Source organism: Canis aureus, chromosome 3 (assembly GCF_053574225.1).
Source record: "Canis aureus isolate CA01 chromosome 3, VMU_Caureus_v.1.0, whole genome shotgun sequence".
Lineage (NCBI taxonomy): Eukaryota > Metazoa > Chordata > Mammalia > Carnivora > Canidae > Canis > Canis aureus.
The window spans coordinates 44,009,722-44,032,395 of record NC_135613.1 but is presented as its reverse complement, the minus strand read 5'-3'; the positions used below and the strand labels follow the sequence as shown (position 1 = coordinate 44,032,395).

Genomic DNA, 22,674 nt, shown 5'->3' with positions numbered 1-22,674 from the left:
TATGCATTACAAGAAATACTAAAAGAAGTTATTTTGTTGTTGTTGTTGTTGTTGTTTTGGTTTCTATGCAGAAGGAAAAGATCTCAGAGGGAACACATGGAAGTAATGAAACGCAATGGCTAGGGTAAATATGTGAGTAAATCTAAGCAATGGCTAGGGTAAACCTAAGCAGAGATTGATTGTAAAAACAACATCAGTGCCTCATGGAGAATTAAATATATAATTAAAATAAATTATAATAATGACACAAGAGGCAGAAGGGAAGGCGGAATTGTGAAGGGAAGATAGGGTAATGGAATCAAAATATTCTTAGAGCCTAACTTGTGATCAAGTGAAAGCAACACTGGATTAATCACATACACACAAAAAGTAAAATGAGGGACGCCTGGGTGGCTCAGCCTGCCTTAGGCCCAGGGCGTGATCCTGGAGTCCCGGGATGGAGTCCCACATCGGGCTCCCTGCATGGAGTCTGCTCCTAACTCTGCCTGTGTTTCTGCCTCGCTCTCTCTCTGTCTCTCAAAAATAAATAAATAAAATCTTTAAAAGAAAAAAAAAAAGAAAGAAAGTAAAATGGAAACAAATGTGTAACATGCTAGTTGAGGGGAAAAAGGGAAAGTTAAAAGTAATGCTTGATGAATCCCACCAAAAAAAGCAAAGATGAAAAAAATGGTACATAAAACAGGTGAGACACAAATAGGAAACAAATAGTAACATGGTAGCTGTAGACCTTAATATATCAATCATTATATTAAATGCTTTAAATATTTAAAGACCAAACTGTCAGGCTGGATTTTTAAAAACTCATTTATATGCTACTTACAAAAGATACAGATTTAAAATAAAGGCAAAATTAAACTGAAGTATAAAGATGGAAAAAAAAAAACAAACTGTACTATGTATCTATTAGCCCAAAGAAAGCTGATAGGGCTCAATTAATATCAGAAAGGTACAGTTTAAGATAGGAAGCATTACTAGATATGAGAGATATTTCACAATAAAGATATAACAATTCTATATATAGAGAGAGAGAATTCTAGAGAGAGAGAGAGAGAATACACCTAATATCATACCCTCAAAGTTAAATAAAGCAAAAGTTAGCAACTATGAAAAGCAACATGGGAATACAAAGTCAAAATGGGAGAGTAAGGATATACAAGATCTGTGCTACAGGATTTTAAAAATTGATATAATTGACATATATAGAACATGGAACTGGGATGCCTGGGTGGCTCAGCGGTTGAGTGTCTGCCCTTGGCTCAGGGCATGATCCCAGTCCTGGGATTGAGTCCCACACCGCGCTCCCTGTGAGGAGCCTGCTTCTCCCTCTGCCTGTGACTCTGCCTCTCTGCATGTGTTTCACATGAATAAATAAATTAAATAAAATCTTTAAAAAAAAAAAAAAAAACATGGAACCAAATAACCTCAGTATGCACATTCTTTTGAAGTAGACATGTAACAGGCAGGCACCCGGCTGGCTCAGTTGGTAGAGCATGCAACTCTTGATCTCAGGGTTGTACATTCAAGCCCCATGCTGGGCATGGAGCCTACTTTAAAAAATAATAAATAAAAATAAAGGCCAAATCAGCCTCAAAAAAAAAAAAGTAGGCATGTAACATACAGATACAAAAATTGACAAATGCAGGGCCTCAAAGCAAGTTCTAAGAAATTTCAAAGAACTAAAATCATCCAAAGTATGTTCTCTGACCACAGGAAAAGTAAGCTAGAAACAAACAGCAAGGGGGGGAGGGGGAACAACTAGAAACTCCTTAACTGCTTAGTAATGAAGAAGTACATTTCTAGGTGGGTGGGAGGATGTATGAAATAGGTGATGGGAATTAAGGAGTACACTTGTGATGAGTACCAGGTGATGTGTGGAATTGCTGAATCACTATATTGTACACCTGAAACTAATATAACACCTTATGTTAACTAACTGGAATGTAAATAAATACATTTTTAAAAAAGAAGTACATTTCTACATGACCCTGTGTGTCCAAAAAAAAAAAAAAAACCACACAATGGAAATTATAAAATATTTTCAACTAAATGACAATAAAAATATAACAAAACAGGATTCAGCTAAAGCTATGCTTAGAGGAAAACTAATACCCTTAAATGAAAATATTTTTTTAAAGAAAACAGAGATAAAAGCTTCTATTTTAAGAAACTAGAAAAAAAAGCTGCAGAAAATTGGAATCAAAGAGTGTAAAAGTGGGATCCCTGGGTGGCGCAGCTGTTTGGCGCCTGCCTTTGGCCCAGGGCGCAATCCTGGAGACCCGGGATCGAATCCCACATCGGGCTCCCGGTGCATGGAGCCTGCCTGTGTCTCTGCCTCTCTCTCTCTCTCTCTCTGACTATCATAAATAAATAAAAATTAAAAAAAAAAAAAAAGAGTGTAAAAGTAAATAATAATGATAAAAAAAACTCATGCGAGGGCGGTCGGGGTGGGGGGGGCTGCGGGGGCGGGGGACGGGGGGGGGGCTGCGGGGGCGGAGGGCTCACGGGTTAGCGCCGCCTTCAGCCCAGGGCGTGATCCTGGAGACCCAGGATGGGGTCCCACATTGGGCTCCCTGTAGGGAGCCTGCTTCTCCCTCTCCCTGTGTCTCTGCCTCTCTCTCTCTCATGAATAAATAAATAAAATCTTAAAAAAAAACTCATGAGATAGAAAACATATTTATAATATAAAAAACAAATCAAAAATACTCTTTGCAAAAATTAATAAAATTCATAAAACTTTGGTAATATGCATCAAAAAAATAAGATTTACCAGTATAAAAAAACAAAGAGCAATATCAGTATCAAGAACAACAAAAATATAGGGATAAGACCATACAATCTGGGATGCCTGGGTGGCTCAGTGGTTGAACATCTGTCTCTGGCTCAGGGCATGATCTCGGATTCCTGGGATCGAGTCCCGCATTAGACTCCCTGCACGGAGCCTGCTTCTCCTCCCTCTGCCTGTGTCTCTGCCTCTCTCCCTGTGTCTCTCATGAATAAATAAATAAAATCTTAAAAAAAAAAAAAGACCAAACAATCTATAAATATTAAGATCTTAAAAGAATGTAAAGAAAACCTTTTACTAATAAGTTTGAAAATTCAGATAAAATGGATAAATTCCTAGAAAAACACACCTTATTAACACAAGAAGAAACAGAAAATCTAAATAAATCTATACCTATTGAAATAAATGAATCCATATTTTAAAGTCTTCCTATAACAAAATTTCCAGGCCCAAATGGTTTCGCCAGTAAATTCCTCCAGACACTTAAAGAATAATTCCAATCTAACAAGCCATTCCAGAGAACAGAATACAGAGGAAATATCTCCTACCTGGTTTTATAAGGGCATCAAAACTTGATGTCCAAACCTGGCAAAGGGACCACAACAATAGAAAATTGCAGGTTAATCTCTCTTGTAAGGAGTGCCTGGGTGGCTCAGTGGCTGTGCGTCTGCCTTTGGCTCAGGTCGTGATCCCAGAGTCCTGGGATCAAGTCCCACATTGGGCTCCCTGAAGGGAGCTTGCTTCTCCCTCTGCCTGTGTCTCTACCCTTGTCTCTGTATCTCTCATGAATATATAAATAAAATATTTTTTAAAATGAAAATCCAAGGATTGGAAAGAAAGAAATAAAACTGCTATTATTCACAGAAATATATAAATTATATATAAATAGAAAAATATAAAACTATTAAAATTAAAATTTTAGGACAAATTCTTGTCCTAAAATAAGGACAAGAAATAAAAATCAACTATATTTCTATATCCTAACAACAAGTAATTTGAGAGTGAAATTTTAAAATGCCAGTTACAGTAGCATAACTAAATATCAATTATCAGTGACATCATTTTTTAGATTTGTAACATCTATATCTCAGTATTTCTGCCTTAAAGAGGGCAGTTTATGATTAGCTCAATCTCATTGTTATAGATTATTCTAATTTTTTAAATACACCTGGATCATAGAATTGAATATATAATCTCCAAAACTTGTTATGTTGGCTCAGATTCTCTAAAATCATTGAGGGGATCAAAATAAAATCATTTTGACACACTGAGTAACACAAATATATATAAATATAAAAATATTTTGTATTTCCTTTTTTAGTATCTCAAAATGAAACTGAAAGGTAAAAAAACCCTATCTCACACAAAACTAAACGAAAATATATACAATATACCAACTATAATGTAAGAGAAGTAAAAGTTATTTATAATAAAATAATATAGATTTCAATATGCAAATATTCAAGCAGTACTGTATTAGAGAACATAATAAAGTCATCAGGTACATGTACCTCTATGTAGACTGAATGTCACAGGCGTGTTATATTGATGTCTCAGATACAAGCAGCGTTGCTTTGGCTAAGTAGTTTTTCTGAACAAAATTAAGTATGATCTCTACCCAATTTATACAGTATTTTTAATCCTGGAAATTTCAGTGCACGTATATTTCAGTGTAAAACCAATGCATGTTCTAGGCTCAGAAAAGTATAGAGGGTTTTCACTTACCTCTTCAGCAAAACATTTGAAAGCTGCACAGGACATGAGATAATTTGTCACTGAATGGAACACTCTGGAATACTGCAGGACATTTACAGCATTTCTGGTTTCTGCCCAGTGAATGCTTCTAGATCCCGTTACATATTTCCAGTGTGTCCCCTTGAAAGCAGTACTTTGCCCATTTGAGAACCAGTGGAATAGACCAGGCTCAAAATCCAGTTTTATCACATGCTAGCCCTGAAAACTAAGAAATCAGGCAGCCATTTATAGATCATCCCAACCAACATATCATTTCTCCAACCTACCCAGTCACAAGCAACAAATGACAAAAATCCTTGAAAGAATTTGGGTTTTCTCTAAAAGTATCAACATAGTCATAGTGGTTAAGAAAAATCACAACATTTTTTTATTTCCTTTCACTTATTGTATTTTGATTATAGATTGGGAGACGTACATATACCATAGCCTTTTTAATACTTAGCACCTAAAAGGCTGAATCTGACCTATTCAAACTCTCAATCAGATTTTGTAATAACTTTCAGCAACAAATCAAATTCTTTCAAGAACTCTACACCTACTTTAACCACATTAAAATGTTATACATAACTTCATTTGTTCAAAAAATGCCATGCTTGTTATTCTGAAACAAAATACAGAAAAATAACAAAGTTTAAAAGAGAACTTTTTTGCCCTACATTCTTGTAGGAAAAATATTTTCCAACCAAATTTTCAAATTCTCCACTTCTTTCCTATCACTGCTTTTAAAAACCTCATTGCACAAAATACTCAGAGAACTTTCTAAATAAAAGGAAAATTTCCAGCTGAGTTGAAACACTTATTTTCCAAATAAACACAATCCAGAAAATTAGTCAAAAGCCATCACTTTCTATAGTTCTCATTTCCCTTTGAATAATAAGTAAATCATTTCTAATAATAGATGATGTTGGAAATTTTATTAATAACTATGCAATTTCATCATGCTGCTTATTCTCAAGCCCTTGCCTACCATGTGACTGGTTTGGGAGGTATAATGATCTGGGTTTGAATCCCAACTCTGCTACTTACTAGCTACGTGTATCTAGCTATGTGTATCTATACAAAATTCTTAATCCATTTCTTTACATGCACAATACCCCTACCTTACAGTGTTATGACAAGACCATATGTAAAGCACCTCACGGAGAGCTTTACACATACTAAGTGTTCATTAAATAGGAATTATGGTTGTTATTATTATAATTAGCTGTCATGTTTGCCAATATCTGTTTAACTCATTCAACTATTTTCTTCTTAGTTGCCTCATACATAATTTTTTTTTTCTGGCTTGCAAAGCATTTTGAGATATGCACGGTAAATGTCATATGATAGTTTTTGTACTTAAAAGCTTCACTGAGGGGCATCTGGGTGGCTCGGTCAGTAGGCTCAGGTCACGACGTCAAGGTCCTGGGATCAAGTCCTTCCTCCTGGCTCCCTGCTCCACGGGTAGTCTGCTTCTTCCTCTCCCTCTATCCTTCCCCTGGCTATTACGAGCCCTCACTGTCTCTCTCTCAAATAAATAAAATCTTGGGCAGCCCGGGTGGCTCAGCGGTTTAGCGCCGCCTTCAGCCCAGGGCGTCCTGATCCTGGAGACCCACGTAGGGCTCCCTGCATAGAGCCTGCTTCTCCCTCTGCCTGTGTCTCTGCCTCTCTCTCTCAATCTCTCTCTCTCTCTCATTAATGAATAAAGTCTTTAAAAAAATGAATTTCTAAAAATAAATAAAATCTTTAAAATTCAAAAGTAAATAAAAGTTTCACTGAACTGTCTTAAGAGGTAACAAAAGGAGGAAAAAGAAAGGCATTTGTTAAACCACAAATCAACATTTCCTGAACATTAGTCATGTGATGGTAGCTTATAAAAATTCAGTTTGTGCCTACCAATATCCTGATGATTTATTTGCCCCTGACAACCTCCTCAGATTTCATCTAATTCTCATTTTCAGTCTTTGCAAGAAGAGTAGACTTCTGAACAATTCACAACATTTTAACAGTTTTTCTGTGGTACTTTTCAGCATAAAGCCTCAAATTTTTAGATATTATGTTTCATATTCAGGTCACTGACTGGTACTTTGGAACCTACAAATAGCTCTCATGGTTTGGTTACCACGGTCACTCCTTCTCCTTACCATTGGGCACGTGCACACACACACACACACACACACCACCTCACACTGTATACTCAGCTGCTCTCTGTCAACACATACCCATCTCCTGGCCCTGAAAAGATTCTTTGATCACTAATAAATTAGCTTGGAAGAGTCTTGGGAGACCTTAGATAAACAATCTTTCAGAACCTATTGGGGATCTTAGATCTTGAAAATCTGAGAACTATTAATGTTCTCCTCATCCATAAACCAAATGGGCATGCATATAAAACTGTACTTCACAGACCCCTTGAAAACCAAATTAATAAACTGTGCTGTGTTTCAATGTTTCTCAAACTCCTGACTGGGATTCATAGTAAGAAACAGACCTAACGCCAAGACAGCCCATACCTACATGCAGAAACAAGCATAAATATCCAAAATTTCAGTAGTTTGGTAAGTTTCAGTAAAGAATATTTATCCTTACCAGGTGCAATGGTGACCAACATTTTCTATTCTATGTCATCTTTCTAAAATGTTGCTCAAAACTCACCATACTACTTATTTACCACCCACAATCTGAAGAGTACTGATCTAGTTTAACATTTCTCTATTTCATAAATATGTAAACTAAAATCGAAAGGAATAAAGGGTTTTGTCCTTAGTTGCTAATAAATTAGGTGAAACAAGCCAGAACCTAACTATCCTGACTCCCAAACAAAGGCTCTTTCCCAAACAAAGTGAAACAAAAATTCTAAATACCAACTCCCCTCAAAAAGCAGCTAGGGATTTGAAGCTTAAAACATTCTGACACACTGAGAAACCGAGTGTTAAAATTCCAAACAGCAGTGAGTAATTAGCCTTATCCTGAGCCTCCAATTGAGCTAGTCTTCACTATTTCTAAAACATGAGTATGGCCTAGCATGACAAGGCATATAAGCAATTTTTTTTCTTTCCAAAAACCCTTTATCTGGCCCCTGAAAACAACACAGGGAAAGCCAACCCTCTGAGTTCACTTTAAATACTTTGGATTACAGGAGTACAGGTTTTATTTGTTCACCAGAGAGGCTGGCTTAGCAGTGCAGAGAGGCCCTCTTTCCACTTTGCCAGACCCAGGCATACATAGCTCTTCTTCCCCCCCTCCCCCACCTCCACCTCTGGGCTGCTTAATTAAATTTTAAACATGGAAACCACACAGATCAATACGTGGATGTGAATGATCCAGAGCTTATTAGATGTTAATACTACCAACACCAACTACCTCTGCCGCTTTTATAGCCTCTCTTACAGAAAGTGCCCATTGCTTGGGAGCCTTCATTACAAACAGTTCAGTAGATTAAAATACTAGTCTCCTCGCTGGCATCAAGCTGTTTGTGGCTTTGGGGTTTTGTATTTTGGTTTTGGTGTTTTGGGTGGTTTGGGTTTTGTTTGGTTGGTTGGTTGGTTGGTTGGTTGGATGGTTTGGGTTTTTTTGGTTTTTTTTGGGGGGGGGGGGTCCTTTTTTTAATGTGGAATAAACATCCCTGATCAAAAAAGGTGAGAATCTTATAACAAGCCAGAGTGACTGGGAACTCGTCTGGGGAAGGCCAAGCCTGGGGGCTTGTGTCGTCCCCTAGGTCACCCACATAACTGGGCGCAGAAGGGGCGCGGTGGGCGCCAGCCGCCCCCTGGGGCTCGCAGCCCCGCTGTCCAAGGGCAAAGTGCTGAGGCCTCCTTAACGCACAGCTCGCAGCCGGAAGAGGGTGGGGTGCAAACTGCGGCGCAGCCTCTCCGGGGCGAGAGCTGCGAAAGCCCGCGGGGGAAAGTGGGGCGGGCGAACCCTAAAATTAGCGCTCGGGAAGCAGGGGCTGGGCACCGTGGCGCGGCGATGGCGTCCTCCGCTGCGGCGTCCGCCCTGGAGCCTTCCCTCCCCGGGAGCCTGGCCCCTCGGCGCCCTCCTCGGCCACTCGGACCTCGAGCAGGAGCAACGCTGCAGGAAGGGCTCCCTCCGGTAACGGGGTCGGGGAACACGTGTAGCCTCCGGAGACCTTGGGGTCTATCGCTCCTCCCCCAACTGCGGCAGAAAATTTAAGGAGCCTGGGAATTTAAAACACCAGAATCCTCCAGAATCCCTGTTGGTGAATTAAAATTTGGCTGGCTCATTTTAGTGAGCCCCATCCTTTCCAGGGTTTTCATTTAAATCCATTTCTCTCTGCCCCCATGCTTAAAATAGAATTCGAGTAATGGGGGGGGGGCGGGGAGAATTAGGGGCTGGAGGCTGGAGGGGTGGGGGTAGTTTGCATGGGAACATCTCTGCAAGATAAACAGTTCTGAAGGTCAGGGATGCTTCGCCATTGGGTCCTCCTGAAAGGATTAACGTTCATCAGACAAGTCTCCCGTCAACATTTTCTTGTGAACCCAAACTGTAAAAGTCTGAAGTATTTCAGATATTCCAATTGCAATAAATGCATTGAAAACCTACCCATCAATAACTATTGTGAACTCTCCCAAAATAAAATTATCAGAATCCTGGGAGCTATTATAAGAAAATCTGTGAAATGGAAATATGTGTTAGGCAGCCAAGATTACATGAAGAATGCAAAAATATTGTTCTATTTGGTAGTACAGATATGGAAAATTGAATGACACAATATTTGGAAACCAGAAGCCAGTCATTAAAAAAAAAAAAGTCACGTTTATTACATAACTAGAATTTTAAAATAATATATACACAGTAATTTAAAGTCATCCATTAATACAAACTAACCTTATCTGTGGAGTGACATTTCATCCCTGGCATCTTTTAGTCGCCCCTCTGCAGTTGGCCCCTTACCTTTATTTTCAGAATCTTTCATTCTCTCTTTCCTCCCTCTGCTGCAAATGAGCAGGAAAGTCCGGCTGATTCTGCAAACCTGACTTTTGATTTGTCATTCACAGAAAGTCAGGAGTCTTAGGGGCGAAGTCCCTCAACGGAGGAGCACCCGAGCTCTGATAATTGCATGCAAGTCAGTGTGCGGGGTGATAATTTTGCTTATGCTGGAGCAGAAAGGATGGGGATGAAGGCCGACGTAAACACAAATTCCAAAACATGGCATGGAACTGGATCTGGAGTCTAGGCTTGCCTTTCCTTCTCTTTGATTAGGGAACCAACTGTTTAGTGCCTCCTCATCTCTGTAGAGATTTAGTTCAGGTTGAAAGAGGAATGTTTGTGCCATGTGCCAAGCTTATTCTCAAATGGAGACCTTAATTTTGGAGGGAATTAAGAGACCTGTGCTTTATTTTCTCTTTCATATTCATTCATTCAACACATATTTCTTTTACCTCTCTGTGACCCAGGATCCATGCTAAGTAGTGGGGATACAACAGTGAAGGGGACCAGTCCCACTCCTCAAGGGGCTCACAGGCTGTTACAATACAGAGGCATAGAGTGACCTGTGTCTGCTGCGTGGACACAGATCATTGAATCCATTTCACTCAGGCGTAAGTTGATTCTCAGGGCTGAGCAAGAAATGGGCATGAGGAAGCCAGACCATGAGAGCTCTCTCTTAGAGGGCAAGGAAAATTCAAACAAATCTTTCAGTCATCCAATTCCAACTTACTTTCAATCATTGCATAGCTCAGATTCATTCCTTCATTCCTTCACTGAACAAATGTTTATTTGTACCAGGTAGAAGTCCATCTGTTAGGGAAAACAGACCAAATCCTGCTCTTGTGGCTATTACATTTTGGTGAGAGTATGAAGACAGACAATACAAAAACGTGAACATGTAGTAAATGGTAATAAATGTCATGAGGAAAAATGAAGCATGGTAATGAAAAAGAGACATGCCATTTTAGACAGGGTGGTCAGAGGAGGTGACAATTTATTTTATGAAAAATGGGTCAAGGTCATCATAGTCCCTTCCAAACATCTTCACTTAGACATTATTTTAAGTTCTGACTCCTCACAACCTCCTCTGCTCTGGGTACACTCTAGGTGATGGGTGGTGTTTATTCCCGCATTATAAATTGGTAAACTGATATCCAAAAAGATTAAGTGACCCAATCCAGGACCTCACTAAGTTGTAAGAAGAGCAACACCAAGAAATACACCTACCTGTTGCTTTCAACCCCAGAAATTGCTGGGTTACAATGCAATATTGACATGGAAAATTTGCTGGAGTAGTTGAGATAAGGTCAAAAACCTGTTTCTACCACTATTAACTGAGTAGTGTGGGGTAGGTGACAACCTCTCTGGCACCAGTTTCCTCATCTGTAAAGTGGGACTAATCATATCTACCCTTTGTATGTGCCAGGCTTTTCAGAAGATCAAAAGGGAGAATAGATGTGGTACTTAGTAAACTAAGTCCTATATAAATGTAAGGTATAATTATCAACATACTTGGACACATTAAGGAGAACTAATTGCTAGTGTTCACCTGATCATTACTGTAGCCAGTCAGATAGAGCTGTAGACTGAAAGCTTGCCATGGCCACTAAGGGTCCTGGAGTTGATTTCTAGCTGCCACAATTTAAAGACTCCCTGAAAGTTTTAGGAAATTTTAAGTATTCAGTTTTTGTTCCCATCTTTCCTTGGCAGTAAATAATACCTTTATGCTTCTCTTCGACAACTTAAGACCAGTGTGGAAAATCTGCCTTCATTGGAACTCGTTGCTGGCCACCAAATGAGCCATGTTGGTGCATAGACCACATCAAAGCTAGAGACATCTCCATCTTGAAGGTCCAAGTTCAGAACAGCCAAATTGTGCCCAGTTAGGAGCACCTTTAGGGGCAGAGTGGAGAGAGAAGGAGGTGATATGCAGCCACCATTCATGCACTCTTTCATTCAATAAATATACATTGTGCCCGGTACTGCTTCGAACACTGGGAATGACATAGCGCTGAAAAAAGCACTGTGTCCTGAAGAAGCCTGTGGCTTCAGGGCAAGAGGTCTCTACAAGGTATGCTGATTTACTCATTAATGAAAAGGAATGCCAAGACCTGGGTTTGAATAGTAGGGCAGGGGCCATAAAGCAGGAGAGATGGTTCAAACATGGGCTCTACTACATTCTGGGCCCTAAAGTAACCTGGGACACTCTCCTACACCTCTGTCTATATTTCCTGATCTGTAAGATAAAGACAATAATGGAACTACCTCCTGGGGTTGGGTGAGGCTCAAATGAGTTAATACATGTAAAGTACATAGCACAAAGCCTGACACATAAAGTGAGGGCTTCATAAATGCTTTAAGACTAATATTACTACCTTGTGACCTGGGTCAAGTTTACCCCTCTGCTCCTTCTACAGGAAATAATAACTAGCTTGTAGGGCTGCTGTGAGACTTACACATCAGAAAGAATATACAAGCCTCAGCAGAAAGGAGTAGCTCCCCCTCAGCTGCCAGCTTCGCTCCAGGAGGTGAGCTTTAATCAAGTGGGTTTCCCAGGAAAAAAGACTAAGGCTGAGAGGAGTGAAGAAGTGAGAAAAGAGCTCCTATTTATATTTAAAAGAAAGCCAATTGTTTTCAAGAGTGTGGTCATTTCTAGGGGTACCTACATTTTACCCAACACAGTATTTTGCATGATGAACGGTTTTGGTTTTGCTCTATTTGCTTTATCGCATATCTGTTATCTCTATGCATCCTTAATTGATTGGTTGTTGTTTTTGTTTTTAATTAAGTGCACAGAAGTTTGAAGTCCTCTTCAAATAAAAAGAGCTTTTATTTCCCTCCTGCTACAATATTTACAGAAGCCTTACACCTCTATTTCTAGAGCTATTCCAAGAAGGGTCAGGTGAATTCTCAGAAACCTTGTCTTGATCCACAGTAAACCTCAAGGCCCCACCCAATTGAGGGACAGGAATGGGCTCAAGCCTTGGAGCTTTCCAAAATAAAGTAGGGTCTCTGACAGACCCCACACTTCAAAGAAACTGGTATCAAGGACCTCTGTAAACACCCATTAAGGGAAATGATGCCCTATGTCAATAGCTGGGTTTAGCAAAGCTCAAACAGGCTCCACTGGCTACCACGTCCTTTCATAGCTCTGCACAGTCCTTGTCTTGTTTGATGCCACTTCTGAGTCACTAGACCAGTGAGTCATGCCCAGTAAGGAAGGCCATCTTGAGAGCAAAACCGAACAGAATTTTCAAGAACAATAAGTGAAACCCTGAATTGAAAAAGAATAGGCTTTTTATTGTCCTTGTAAAACAAAAATGAAAGAAAAGATGCTGTTGTGAATATTGTGGGTTCAGCTTCCCAGCTGTAAATTCTATTCTGAAGAAAAACTGAGCAAAAAAGAGCTTTTACATTCTCTTGGAAATCTGAGAGCAAAAGAGACTTAGAGGTTATGTCCCAAATTAGGCAGACCTAATGGCCTTTCTTTGACTTGCCTTGACCCTCTTGTAGCTTTAGTCATTCATTCCTGTCACCACGTGGTGACAGGAGGATGGTTCCACATGCATCACCACATTCCATCTTCCTCCATCCAGCCAAGCCTCTGTATAGTTTGCTCAGATCACTGGAGTGGCCATAAAGGAGGTAAAATAGAGAAAAACTGCTGATTGGGGGTGGAGGAAGGTTTGTGCCAGCACACGGGAGGGCAGCATGACTGTAAGAAAAGCTGCAGGGGCTCCCATGAAGCCATGCTACAAGGCAAAGGGAAGGCAATTAATACATAGAGTGCCTAGTCTGTGCTGGGTACTCTTCTTATCATCATTTTCAGACATTTATTGAGAACTTATTTGCCAAGCATTGTGTTTAAAGAGCAGTTTGGTGCCTGCCTTCGGCCCAGGGCATGATCCTGGAGTCCCGGGATCAAGTCCCACGTCAGGCTCCCTGCGTGGGGCCTGCTTCTCCCTCTGCCTGTGTCTCTGCCTCTCTCTCTCTCTCATTTTCTCTCTCTCTCTCTCTGTCTCTCATGAATAAATTTGTTTAAAAATCTTAAAAAAAAAAAAAAAAGAAAGAAAGAAAGACTTTCACAGCACCCTGCCTGGGTTTGAATCCTAGCTTACCCAGTTGTGTAACATTGGAAATGTTACTTAACCTCTCTGTGCTTCAGTTTTCTCATTGGTAAGACAGAGATGGTTAAGAAAAGGTTATTGTCAGAATTAAATAAAACAAAAATATGCACCTGTTTCGGACCCTGGCCAGCACACAGTAAACCGTGCATATATGATAATTCTTGCTGTTCCATCTTTTTTCAGATGAGAAAAATGAGGCAGAAATGAGGAGAAGCCACTTGCCAAAGGATACAGAGCTAAAAAGTAGCACAGCTAGGATACTTTGTTCTCAAGACAACATTGTGAGGGAGGTGATACCATCTTCCTTTTATAGATGAGAGCTTGTAAACCCAATAAGGGGCCTAGGAACTTGCTCATGCAAGAAGCTGGCAAATGGAGTTAACACTTTAGAATCCACATTTGCTAACGTTTAAGTCTTTGCACATCCCACTAGGCCAGTGGTTCTCCAACATTAGCATACATCAGAATTACTGCAAGGCTTGTTAAAACAGATTGCTGGACCCTACCTCCAGAGTTTCTGGTTTGGTAGCTCTGAGGTGAGGGCCAACACTGCATTTCTAACAGGATCCAGGAGATGTTGATGCTGCTAGTCTGGAGACCACACTTGGAGAACTACTGTTCGACAATCATGCACTCGTATGCAGAACAAATGGTAGGGAACAGGGCCTAAAGATCGTTGTAGGTCAAGTTCTCTCCACTCTGGCACAGTGTTGGTTACTTCACAGGGCCTAGCAAATATCCTTGTATTTACATAGGTCTTTCATATTTATATTTATGATCTCATTTGATCTTTCCAATATCCCTAGGTAGTAATCAATATTTCCATTCAGCGTGATTTGTTTTTAGGGGTATATGGTTAGAAATTGGCAGTGGAGGATTAAAACCGCTGATCACCTGTCCTCCTCTCCAAGTAACTTGTCCTAGAAAGCACCATCTGCTGATGGAGACTGGCTCAAGTTCCAATCTGTCTTTCCAGGGAATACTACAGTTCAGGAAAGGGCTCTTTGACCCGCTGGGATTTCAGGGAGGTAACTTCTGGTGGGAGAAACTAGGGCCAGTTTTCTAGCATTGTTTCAAGGTCTACTTCTTACAAAATACTTCCACCAACTGTTCACTCCCTTTTCTGTAACCTAAAAGCTTTGATATTTGTCTAAAATGTAGTTCTTTAGAAAGTTTGGAAGCATTTGGGAGGTTAATTTCCACTGGGCACAGCTTGTTCATATTCCCATTTGGAACAGCTTGCATGCTTAGGTATATTTTTTTAAAGTTGTTTGGACATATAAGCCAACAAATTATTACTATCCAGAATATTTAAACAACTGTAAGTGGATAAGAAAAAGACAAACCATCAAGTTAAAGCAAAAAATGGGAAATAACATGAATAGGCCTTATTCACACATGGCCAATATTCACATGAAAAGATCTTCATTTCATCATTCGTTAAGGAAACTCAATATAAAACAACCATGCAGTACCATTTCACACCCATGAAACTGGCAAGCATTAAAAAGTCTGACAGTACTCAGTATTGGCAAGGATGTAAGGAATCATGAATCGCACACACTTCTGGTAGGAACTAGATTATCACAAATGTATGGAGGTTAGCTATTTTTCCAAAATCAAAAAAGCATATACCTTTTAACTCAGTAATTGTCTATCTAGGTATGTATTCTACTTAAAGTCACAAATGATCATAAGGTAAATTTCTGGTGCATTCTCTTTGGAGATATATATATAGATATATAGATATATAAAATCTCCTAAAGGATAATCTCCTAAAGGATCTTTTCATTACAAACATATTTATTGAATGTCGCTATATTCAGGACACAGTGTTAGGCTGAAAAGATGCCAAGAGTCCCCAAAAGCTAAACTACTTCTCACTGCAGCCTCCTGGTGGGAAAAAAAACAAAAAGGTGGGAACAAAAAAGATGCTGTGAAAGATGTTCTGGTTAGTACAGAAGGAACAGCTGCCCCTAAGGAGCTTCCCGGTCATTTTTTATTCTCATAGTTTACTGAGTTTTCCAGCTCTGTGACTAGCCATTGTTGAGTTGTGATCATATGGTAGACTATCTGGACTAATATCAATAAAAATAGTAACTAAGCTACTGTGTACTAGGTACTTTATATACATTAATTCATTTAATCATCACAGAACATTATGATAGGAATTATCATCTCAATTTTATATATGATATATAACTGAGTTTTAAAATGATTTAGCACCTTGCCCAAGATCACACAGCTTATTACTGTGCCACTTAGTAATGGGAGATTCAAATCACAGTCTGGCACCAAAGCACATGATTCTAGATGCCCAAATTGGTGTCTATCAATTATGTGATGATGTCCCATCATTATAAGAAATTCAGGGCACCTTTAAAAGAAACACAAATAAAATCGGGATATGGATTTCTTGCATTGCATGATATTTATTAATTTTACTTCTCTCCATGAGTATAGATATTGAAGCATGTTTATTTTGTGCAGGGAGATATGGCAGAAAGAATGCTGTATGGGCAATCAGGCCCGAGTCTGCCACTGACTAGTCATATGACCTCCTGCAAGTCACTCTGTCTCTTGCTTCACCTTCCTCATCTATAAAATGGGGGAAATAAACACTATCTGCCCTCCCTCCTTCCAGTGTGCTATCAAGATTAAAATAACATCTTGTAGTTGACATGTTCTATAAACTGTGAAGTATCATATAAAATATTATAATGGCCTTATCCCCAGGTTGTATGGGAGAAGTAGAGAAATACAGTGATCAGCCATGATCCTACTTAAGAAAAAAGAGGGATAGTGTGGCAATAGGTCCCAAGAAGCCATGATTGACCTCCGGGACAAAAACAGAGAAGAGAGGAGAGGACAACTGTATACACAGTATAGACCTGACTTTAAAAACTATAAAATGGGGTGCCTGGGTGGTTGAGCGTCTGTCTTTGGCTCAGGTTTTGGGCCTGGGGTCCTGAGATTGAGTCCTACCATCAGTTCCGTGGGGAGCCTGCCTCTCCCTACACCTGTGTCTCTGCCTCTCTCTCTGTGGGTCTCTTGTGAATAAACAATTAAAATCTTTAAAAAATAAAAACTATAAAACTAGGAAACTTATCATAACCCATTTTACTGCAGTGGAAATAGCCGTTTTGTCCTCTTTTGCAAACATTCGCAGACACCTGGAATTTCATACTGCATGTAATTATCACTCAAGGAATACTTGTTGCAGTGACCCTTCTATTTAACTCCTCAGCCAAACTAAAGTAAAAGGGTGCTTAGCCTTCAGACCTATGAAGTTTCAGCAACAGTTGAATGGCAGTGGGGAAGGAATTTAATTGTGCATTGACTAAAAGTAATAACACATTCTTTGAAAGCCAGCAAGATGACAATACCAAGCCTTAGTCTAACCACCAACAATAGAAAAGCTTGTTTCTAATGCAATAAATAAATATTAAGAAATAATTCTTGCTTTTGGTCAAGTTTAGTTTTAGAATGTTTACTGTGCCAGCACTTCACAATTATTAACTCATTTAACTCATCAATTCATTTAATCTTCAAGACAATCCTGCGGTGGAGGTGGGGGGGTGAGGACCGTATAAATGACAGGGCCCTGGTGCAGTGTAGCTTCTGCCTTGGATCGGGTCGGCCATTTTAGGAATCAAGGCATGTCAGCCTCTCAGAAAAAGAATCCTCAGATGATAGAAACAGATGGAAAGGACAAGACAGGAGACACACACACACACACACACTCTAGCAAACAGGTTATCTAAGAAAGTACCAAGCCTGGTCTTAGCCTGGTAGGGTACGCAAAGGCCAAGTAGATGAGAACCTGCCCATGTGGAATCTATTATACCAGATGAACGGTGACAGATGCCCTATGGGTGACAAAACGCTAAAAAAGAGGTTACAGGTGGCAGAAACCCCAGGAAAGGCTTCAGAAAGGAAATGGCATTTCCTTATGGATGGGTCGGCTGAGAGACAAAGGCATGGCTACTGCAAATACACACAGGGCAGTGAGCTAGCAGATCATGACATGTCCTTGCTTAGAACACCAGTAGCTTCCCAGCTCACTTAGGAAATAAAATCCAAACTCCTCGTCGTGTCCTACCCAGACCGCGATCCAGGTCCCGCGTCTCCCACTGTCCCTTTGCTAAGCTCAGGCACTCCGGGAACCTTTCCCACTTGTTACTGTCTGGCAGGCGTGCTCTCCCCAGGCTCCATGCTGGAGTAACTCCTACTCAGTCTTCAGGTCCCGGGTGAAATCCCATTGCCTCCGAGAGGTCTTCCCCGTCCATCTGCCATATAAGCCAGGGTGCCTCTGCCTTCTTTTTCTCTCAGCACACTATGTGATTTCTTCCCAGCACCCACAGCAATTTGTAATGGAGAGGTTTACCCAGTTTGTGTGTGCAACGTGTTGCCCCCTCTAGAAGTAGTGCCTAGAGCTGGGCCTTGCCTATCTTGCTCACTCCAGGCCGTGGCAGGCTGGAAGAGCTCAACCCAGACTCTGGAAGGAAGGAATGGGGTGAATCAGTGATTGGATAAATGGGAGTTAAGGCCATGGTGGGGACAGGGTGTGTAATGGGGTTTGGGAAGCAGCGTATTGTGGCTCGAGCTTAGGAGAGAACTGGGGATCACCGCAGACAGGTGAGAACGGGGGATGGGTGCAGACGGGGGAGACCTTGAAGGCAGCCTTGGGTCCAGATTCACTCCTCCAATGGCTACTGCATTGCAGGCAACCGGCCAGGTGTCGGGCGGGACGCAAACCTGAACAGTGTCCCCGAGGCACCCTGAATTCGCTCTGGCCAGAGTCAAACGTGCACACAGGGGCACACAGGGGCACACAGGGGCACACAGGGGCTTTTGCAGGAAACAAGCAAGCTCCAACCACCTGGCCCGCGGAGAGATGCTTAAGAGGCCAAGGGATGGAAGGAGAACGGGGGACAGCGCGGACGCCGGCCCCCGCACCCCGGAGGCAGCGCGCGGAGCTGGTCTCGTCCCGGGGCGGGGGCGGGGGCGGGGGGAGGGTCGCCAGGCCCGGCCGACGCCCAGGCCGCGCTGCCCGCAGCCCCAGGTGCCAGGGCCCGGGAGGTGGGCCCGAGACGCCGCCGAGGCTCGCCCCAACAGGTCCCCGGCCGCGACCGCACTCACCCTGCGCCGCCTTGGGAGCCGAGCGCGTCCTCCACAGCCGCCGGGTCGCCTTCCACGGCCGCAGAGAAGAAAACAGCCTCCGGCTCTTCCTGCCGCCCTTCTCAGTTGCTCCCATCTGTGCGCCCGCGCCCCTCCCCCGCCGCCGCCGCCCGAGGGTGGCCTCGCGCTTCCCCGGCCGCCGCGCGTCTGCAGGTGCCGGGCGGTCGCCGGGCGGCCGCGGCCGGGGGGGAGGAGCTTGCGGCCGGGCGGGGCGGGGCGGGGGGCGGCGGCGGGGCGGGGCGGGGCGGGGGCGCTGCAGCCGGGCGCCCTCCGGGAGGCCCCCAGCGCCCGCGGCCTTGCAGGTGCGCGCTCTAGGCCCGCGTCCCGCGCCCAGGAGACGTCGACGGAGCCAGTGCCAGGTCCTGCGAGGCGTCGTTAAGGGACGCCGGGAGCCCCGGGGAAGTGCGCGGATTTGATCCCCAAATCACAGATGGTGAAACTCAAGCTCCGAGAGGTTAGCTCTCTGCCCAGAGCAGCCGACTGGGGACAGTTCCCAAGTCCTGGGCTCTAACCGTATTTTTTTCCTGCCTAGGAATGATCTCACATTCTTTTTTTTTTTTAAAAGAATTGAATTGACATTTCAATTTTCAATTTTTAAAAGAACTGACTATTGACAGATAGTCCTTCCTTCCTCCTATAACAGCTTATGGATCACTAATGATTTTTTTGAGAACCCAGTCTAAGTCTAGAGGGGCACTTTTACATACAAGTCCTTAAACCTCACAGCATTTTCCCATTTTCCAGTTGAGGAACCCAAAATGGCAGAGCTGAGGCTGCCCCACCACTTTGTCTCTGTCGCGATTTTGCTTGTAATTTAGAGTGTCCGAAGGGAAGATCCAAACCGAGATCCCTTAACACTTGCTGGCTGCAATAAGCGTAGCTAATATTTATGGGGTGCTTTAAAAAAAAGATTTTATTTATTTATTCATGAGAGACACAAAGAGAGACATAAGCAGAGAAAGAAGCAGGCCCCATGCAGGGAGCCCGATGTGGGACTCGATCCCAGGACCCCGGGACCACGCCCTGAGCCGAAGGCAGACAGACGCTCAACCAGAGCCACCCAGGGATCCCCTATGGGGTGCTTTTTATGTTTATTTAACCCTCCCAATGATACTCATGGGAGAGAAATTACTAATCCACACCTAACAGGTGAAAAAAAAAAAAAAACAGCATCAGAGAGGGCAGGTTACACATGAAATTGCCATTTTTTTAAGGCCCAGACAAATATCATACAATAGCTTCACCTGGTGATCAAAATCAAAATGGAGGCAGATGAAATGTGACTTCCTCCAGATGTGTTAGACTAGAAAAAGACGGATCAGCTCTGTAATATGTTGGCCGCAAATGCAAAACCTGAATCTAATCATAGGGATTAAATCTAAGATATACCGCAAATGAGGACTGCACTTTAAAAGTGGGGCTAAGGGGATCCCTGGGTGGCGCAGCGGTTTGGCGCCTGCCTTTGGCCCGGGGCGCGATCCTGGAGACCCGGGATCGAATCCCACATCGGGCTCCTGGTGCATGGAGCCTGCTTCTCTCTCTGCCTGTGTCTCTGCCTCTCTCTCTCTCTGTCTGTGACTTAAATAAAATAAATAATAAATAAAAAAATAAAAAAAAATAAAAAGTGGGGCTAGGGGAATCCCTTGGGTGGCTCAGCAGTTTAGCGCCTGCCTTGGGCCTAGGGCATGATCCTGGAGTCCCAGAATCCAGTCCCACATGAGGCTCTCTGCATGGAGGCTGCTTCTCCCTCTGCCAGTGTCTCTGTCTCTCTCTGTCTGTATCACTCATGAATAAATAAATAAAATCTTTTAAAAAAAAAATAAAAGTGGGATAGGAGTGGTTCAGCATTCTTCAAAAAGTGTCAATGTCATAAAAGATGAAAAAAGGCTATGGAGATGTTCTAGATTAAAGGAGGCTAAAGAGAAATGGCAACTAAAGCTAAAATCTAATACCTGACCATAGATTGGACCCAGTGTTGGAGGCTTTTGTAAAACTCTAAAGGAAGGGGGTACCTGGGTGTCTCATTGGTTGAGCATCTGCCTTTGGCTCAAGTCATGATCCCTGGGTCCTAGGATCAAGTCCTGCATCAGGCTTCCCACAGGGAGCTTGCCTCTCCCTCTGCCTATGTCTCTGCCTCTCTCTGTGTGTCTCTGTGTGAATAAATAAATAAATAAATAAATAAATAAATCTCTAAAGGTCATTATTAGGCCAATTTTCAGAAAAAATGAAATACGGATAGTCGATTAGGTGAAAGTGTTCACCAATGAAAAGTTTATTGGAGTTGATAAGTATACTGTAGTTATGTAAGAAAATATCCATATTTTTAGGAAGTACACATAAGGACATTTAGAAATAAAGGGCCATGATACATTCAACTTAGCTTTAAATGGTTTAAAAAAAAAAAGTATCATATATATGTTTGTGTATAGCGGGGCAAGTGATAAAGCAAATGCAGAAAAATATAAATAATTGGTGAATCTGGCTAAAGAGTACATGGATATATTTCATACTATTGTTATTTTTGCAACTGTTCTGTAAATTCGAGATTTATTCCCAAGTAAAATGGTAAAAAAACATAAGTTCTAAGTTCCATAGAAATAGAGAATAAAGTGGCGAGAATCACTCTACCTTGTATCGCTCTATAGTTATCAAAAGAGTGTGCTGTGCTAGGCTGACAGCGGGGCAGACACATAGGTCAATGAAACAGAATAAAGAACACAGAAATAGACCCACATAAATGTGCCCAAATGATTTTTGACAATGGTGTGAACGCAGTCCACCAGGAAAGATAGCTTTTTCAATAGGTGATGCTAGAATAGTTGGACATCCATTGACAAAAAAAAATGAACCTCAACCTAAATCTCACACTTAATAAAGAAAAAAATTTTTTTATGATAGGCACACAGCGAGAGAGAGAGAGGCAGAGACACAGGCAGAGGGAGAAGCAGGCTCCATGCACCAGGAGCCCGATGTGGGATTCAATCCCGGGTCTCCAGGATCGCGCCCCGGGCCAAAGGCAGGCGCCAAACCGCTGCGCCACCCAGGGATCCCCCTAGATTGCAGACTTAAATGTAAAATGTAAAACTATAAAAGTTTTAGACAAAAATAGGATAAAATCTTCTAGGAAGTACAGCTATGCAAAGAGTTGTTAGACATGTTGCTAAAAGCATGATCCATAAGAGGAAAAATTAATAAATTGAACTTTATCAAAATTAAATACTTTTGGTCTGTGAAAGAACCTGTTAAGAGAATGAAAAGGGGATCCCTGGGTGGCTCAGTGGTTTCGCGCCTGCCTTTGGCCCAGGGCGCGATCCTGGACTCCCAGGATCGAGTCCCGCGTCGGGCTCTCGGCATGGAGCCTGCTTCTCCCTCTGCCTGTGTCTCTGCCTCTCTCTCTCTCTCTCTCTCTCTATGTCTATCATAAATAAATAAATCTTAAAAAAAAAAAAGAGGATGAAAAGACAGGCTACAGACAGGGCAAAAATACTTGCAAGCCACATATCCAATAAAGGATCAGTATTTATAATAAAGAATTCTCAAAACTCAACATTAAAAAATCCAATTAGAAAATATGCAAAAGACGTGAACAGGTATTTCACTAAAGAGGATATACAGATGGCAAATAACCACATGAAAAGATTTGCATCATCATTAGCCATTGAGGAAATACAAGTTAAAACCACAGTGAGATATCATTGCACTTTATCAGAAGGCTAAAATGAAATACGGCTTTCTAATATACTGGCAAGGATGTAGATGGAGAAATTAGATCAGTCATACATTGCTAGTAGGAATGTAAAATGGTATAGATACTCTGGAAAACAGTTTATAAAACTAAACAAAAAACTACTATAAGACCAGCAATTGCACTTCTGGGTACATATCCCAGAGATAAGGAAA

At 41.8% G+C, this 22,674-nt stretch overlaps 1 protein-coding gene across 5 annotated transcripts in view; it reads right to left on the bottom strand.

Annotated features, from left to right (window-relative positions):
• DNAJC6 (DnaJ heat shock protein family (Hsp40) member C6) overlaps positions 1-18,927 on the bottom strand; it is a 140,277-nt gene extending 121,350 nt beyond the window's left edge. Inside the window, exon 1 of one of the 5 annotated variants that reach the window (XM_077892151.1) lies at positions 18,736-18,927. In XM_077892151.1, coding sequence (XP_077748277.1) covers positions 18,736-18,850 — 115 coding nt within the window. In that variant the 5' untranslated portion in view covers positions 18,851-18,927. Of the gene's footprint in view, positions 1-9,364; positions 9,382-9,430; positions 9,640-18,735 lie in introns of those variants that run through there. The other 4 variants (XM_077892149.1, XM_077892150.1, XM_077892152.1 and 1 more) reach the window with 4 other exon arrangements.
• Positions 18,928-22,674: the final 3,747 nt, after the last annotated feature.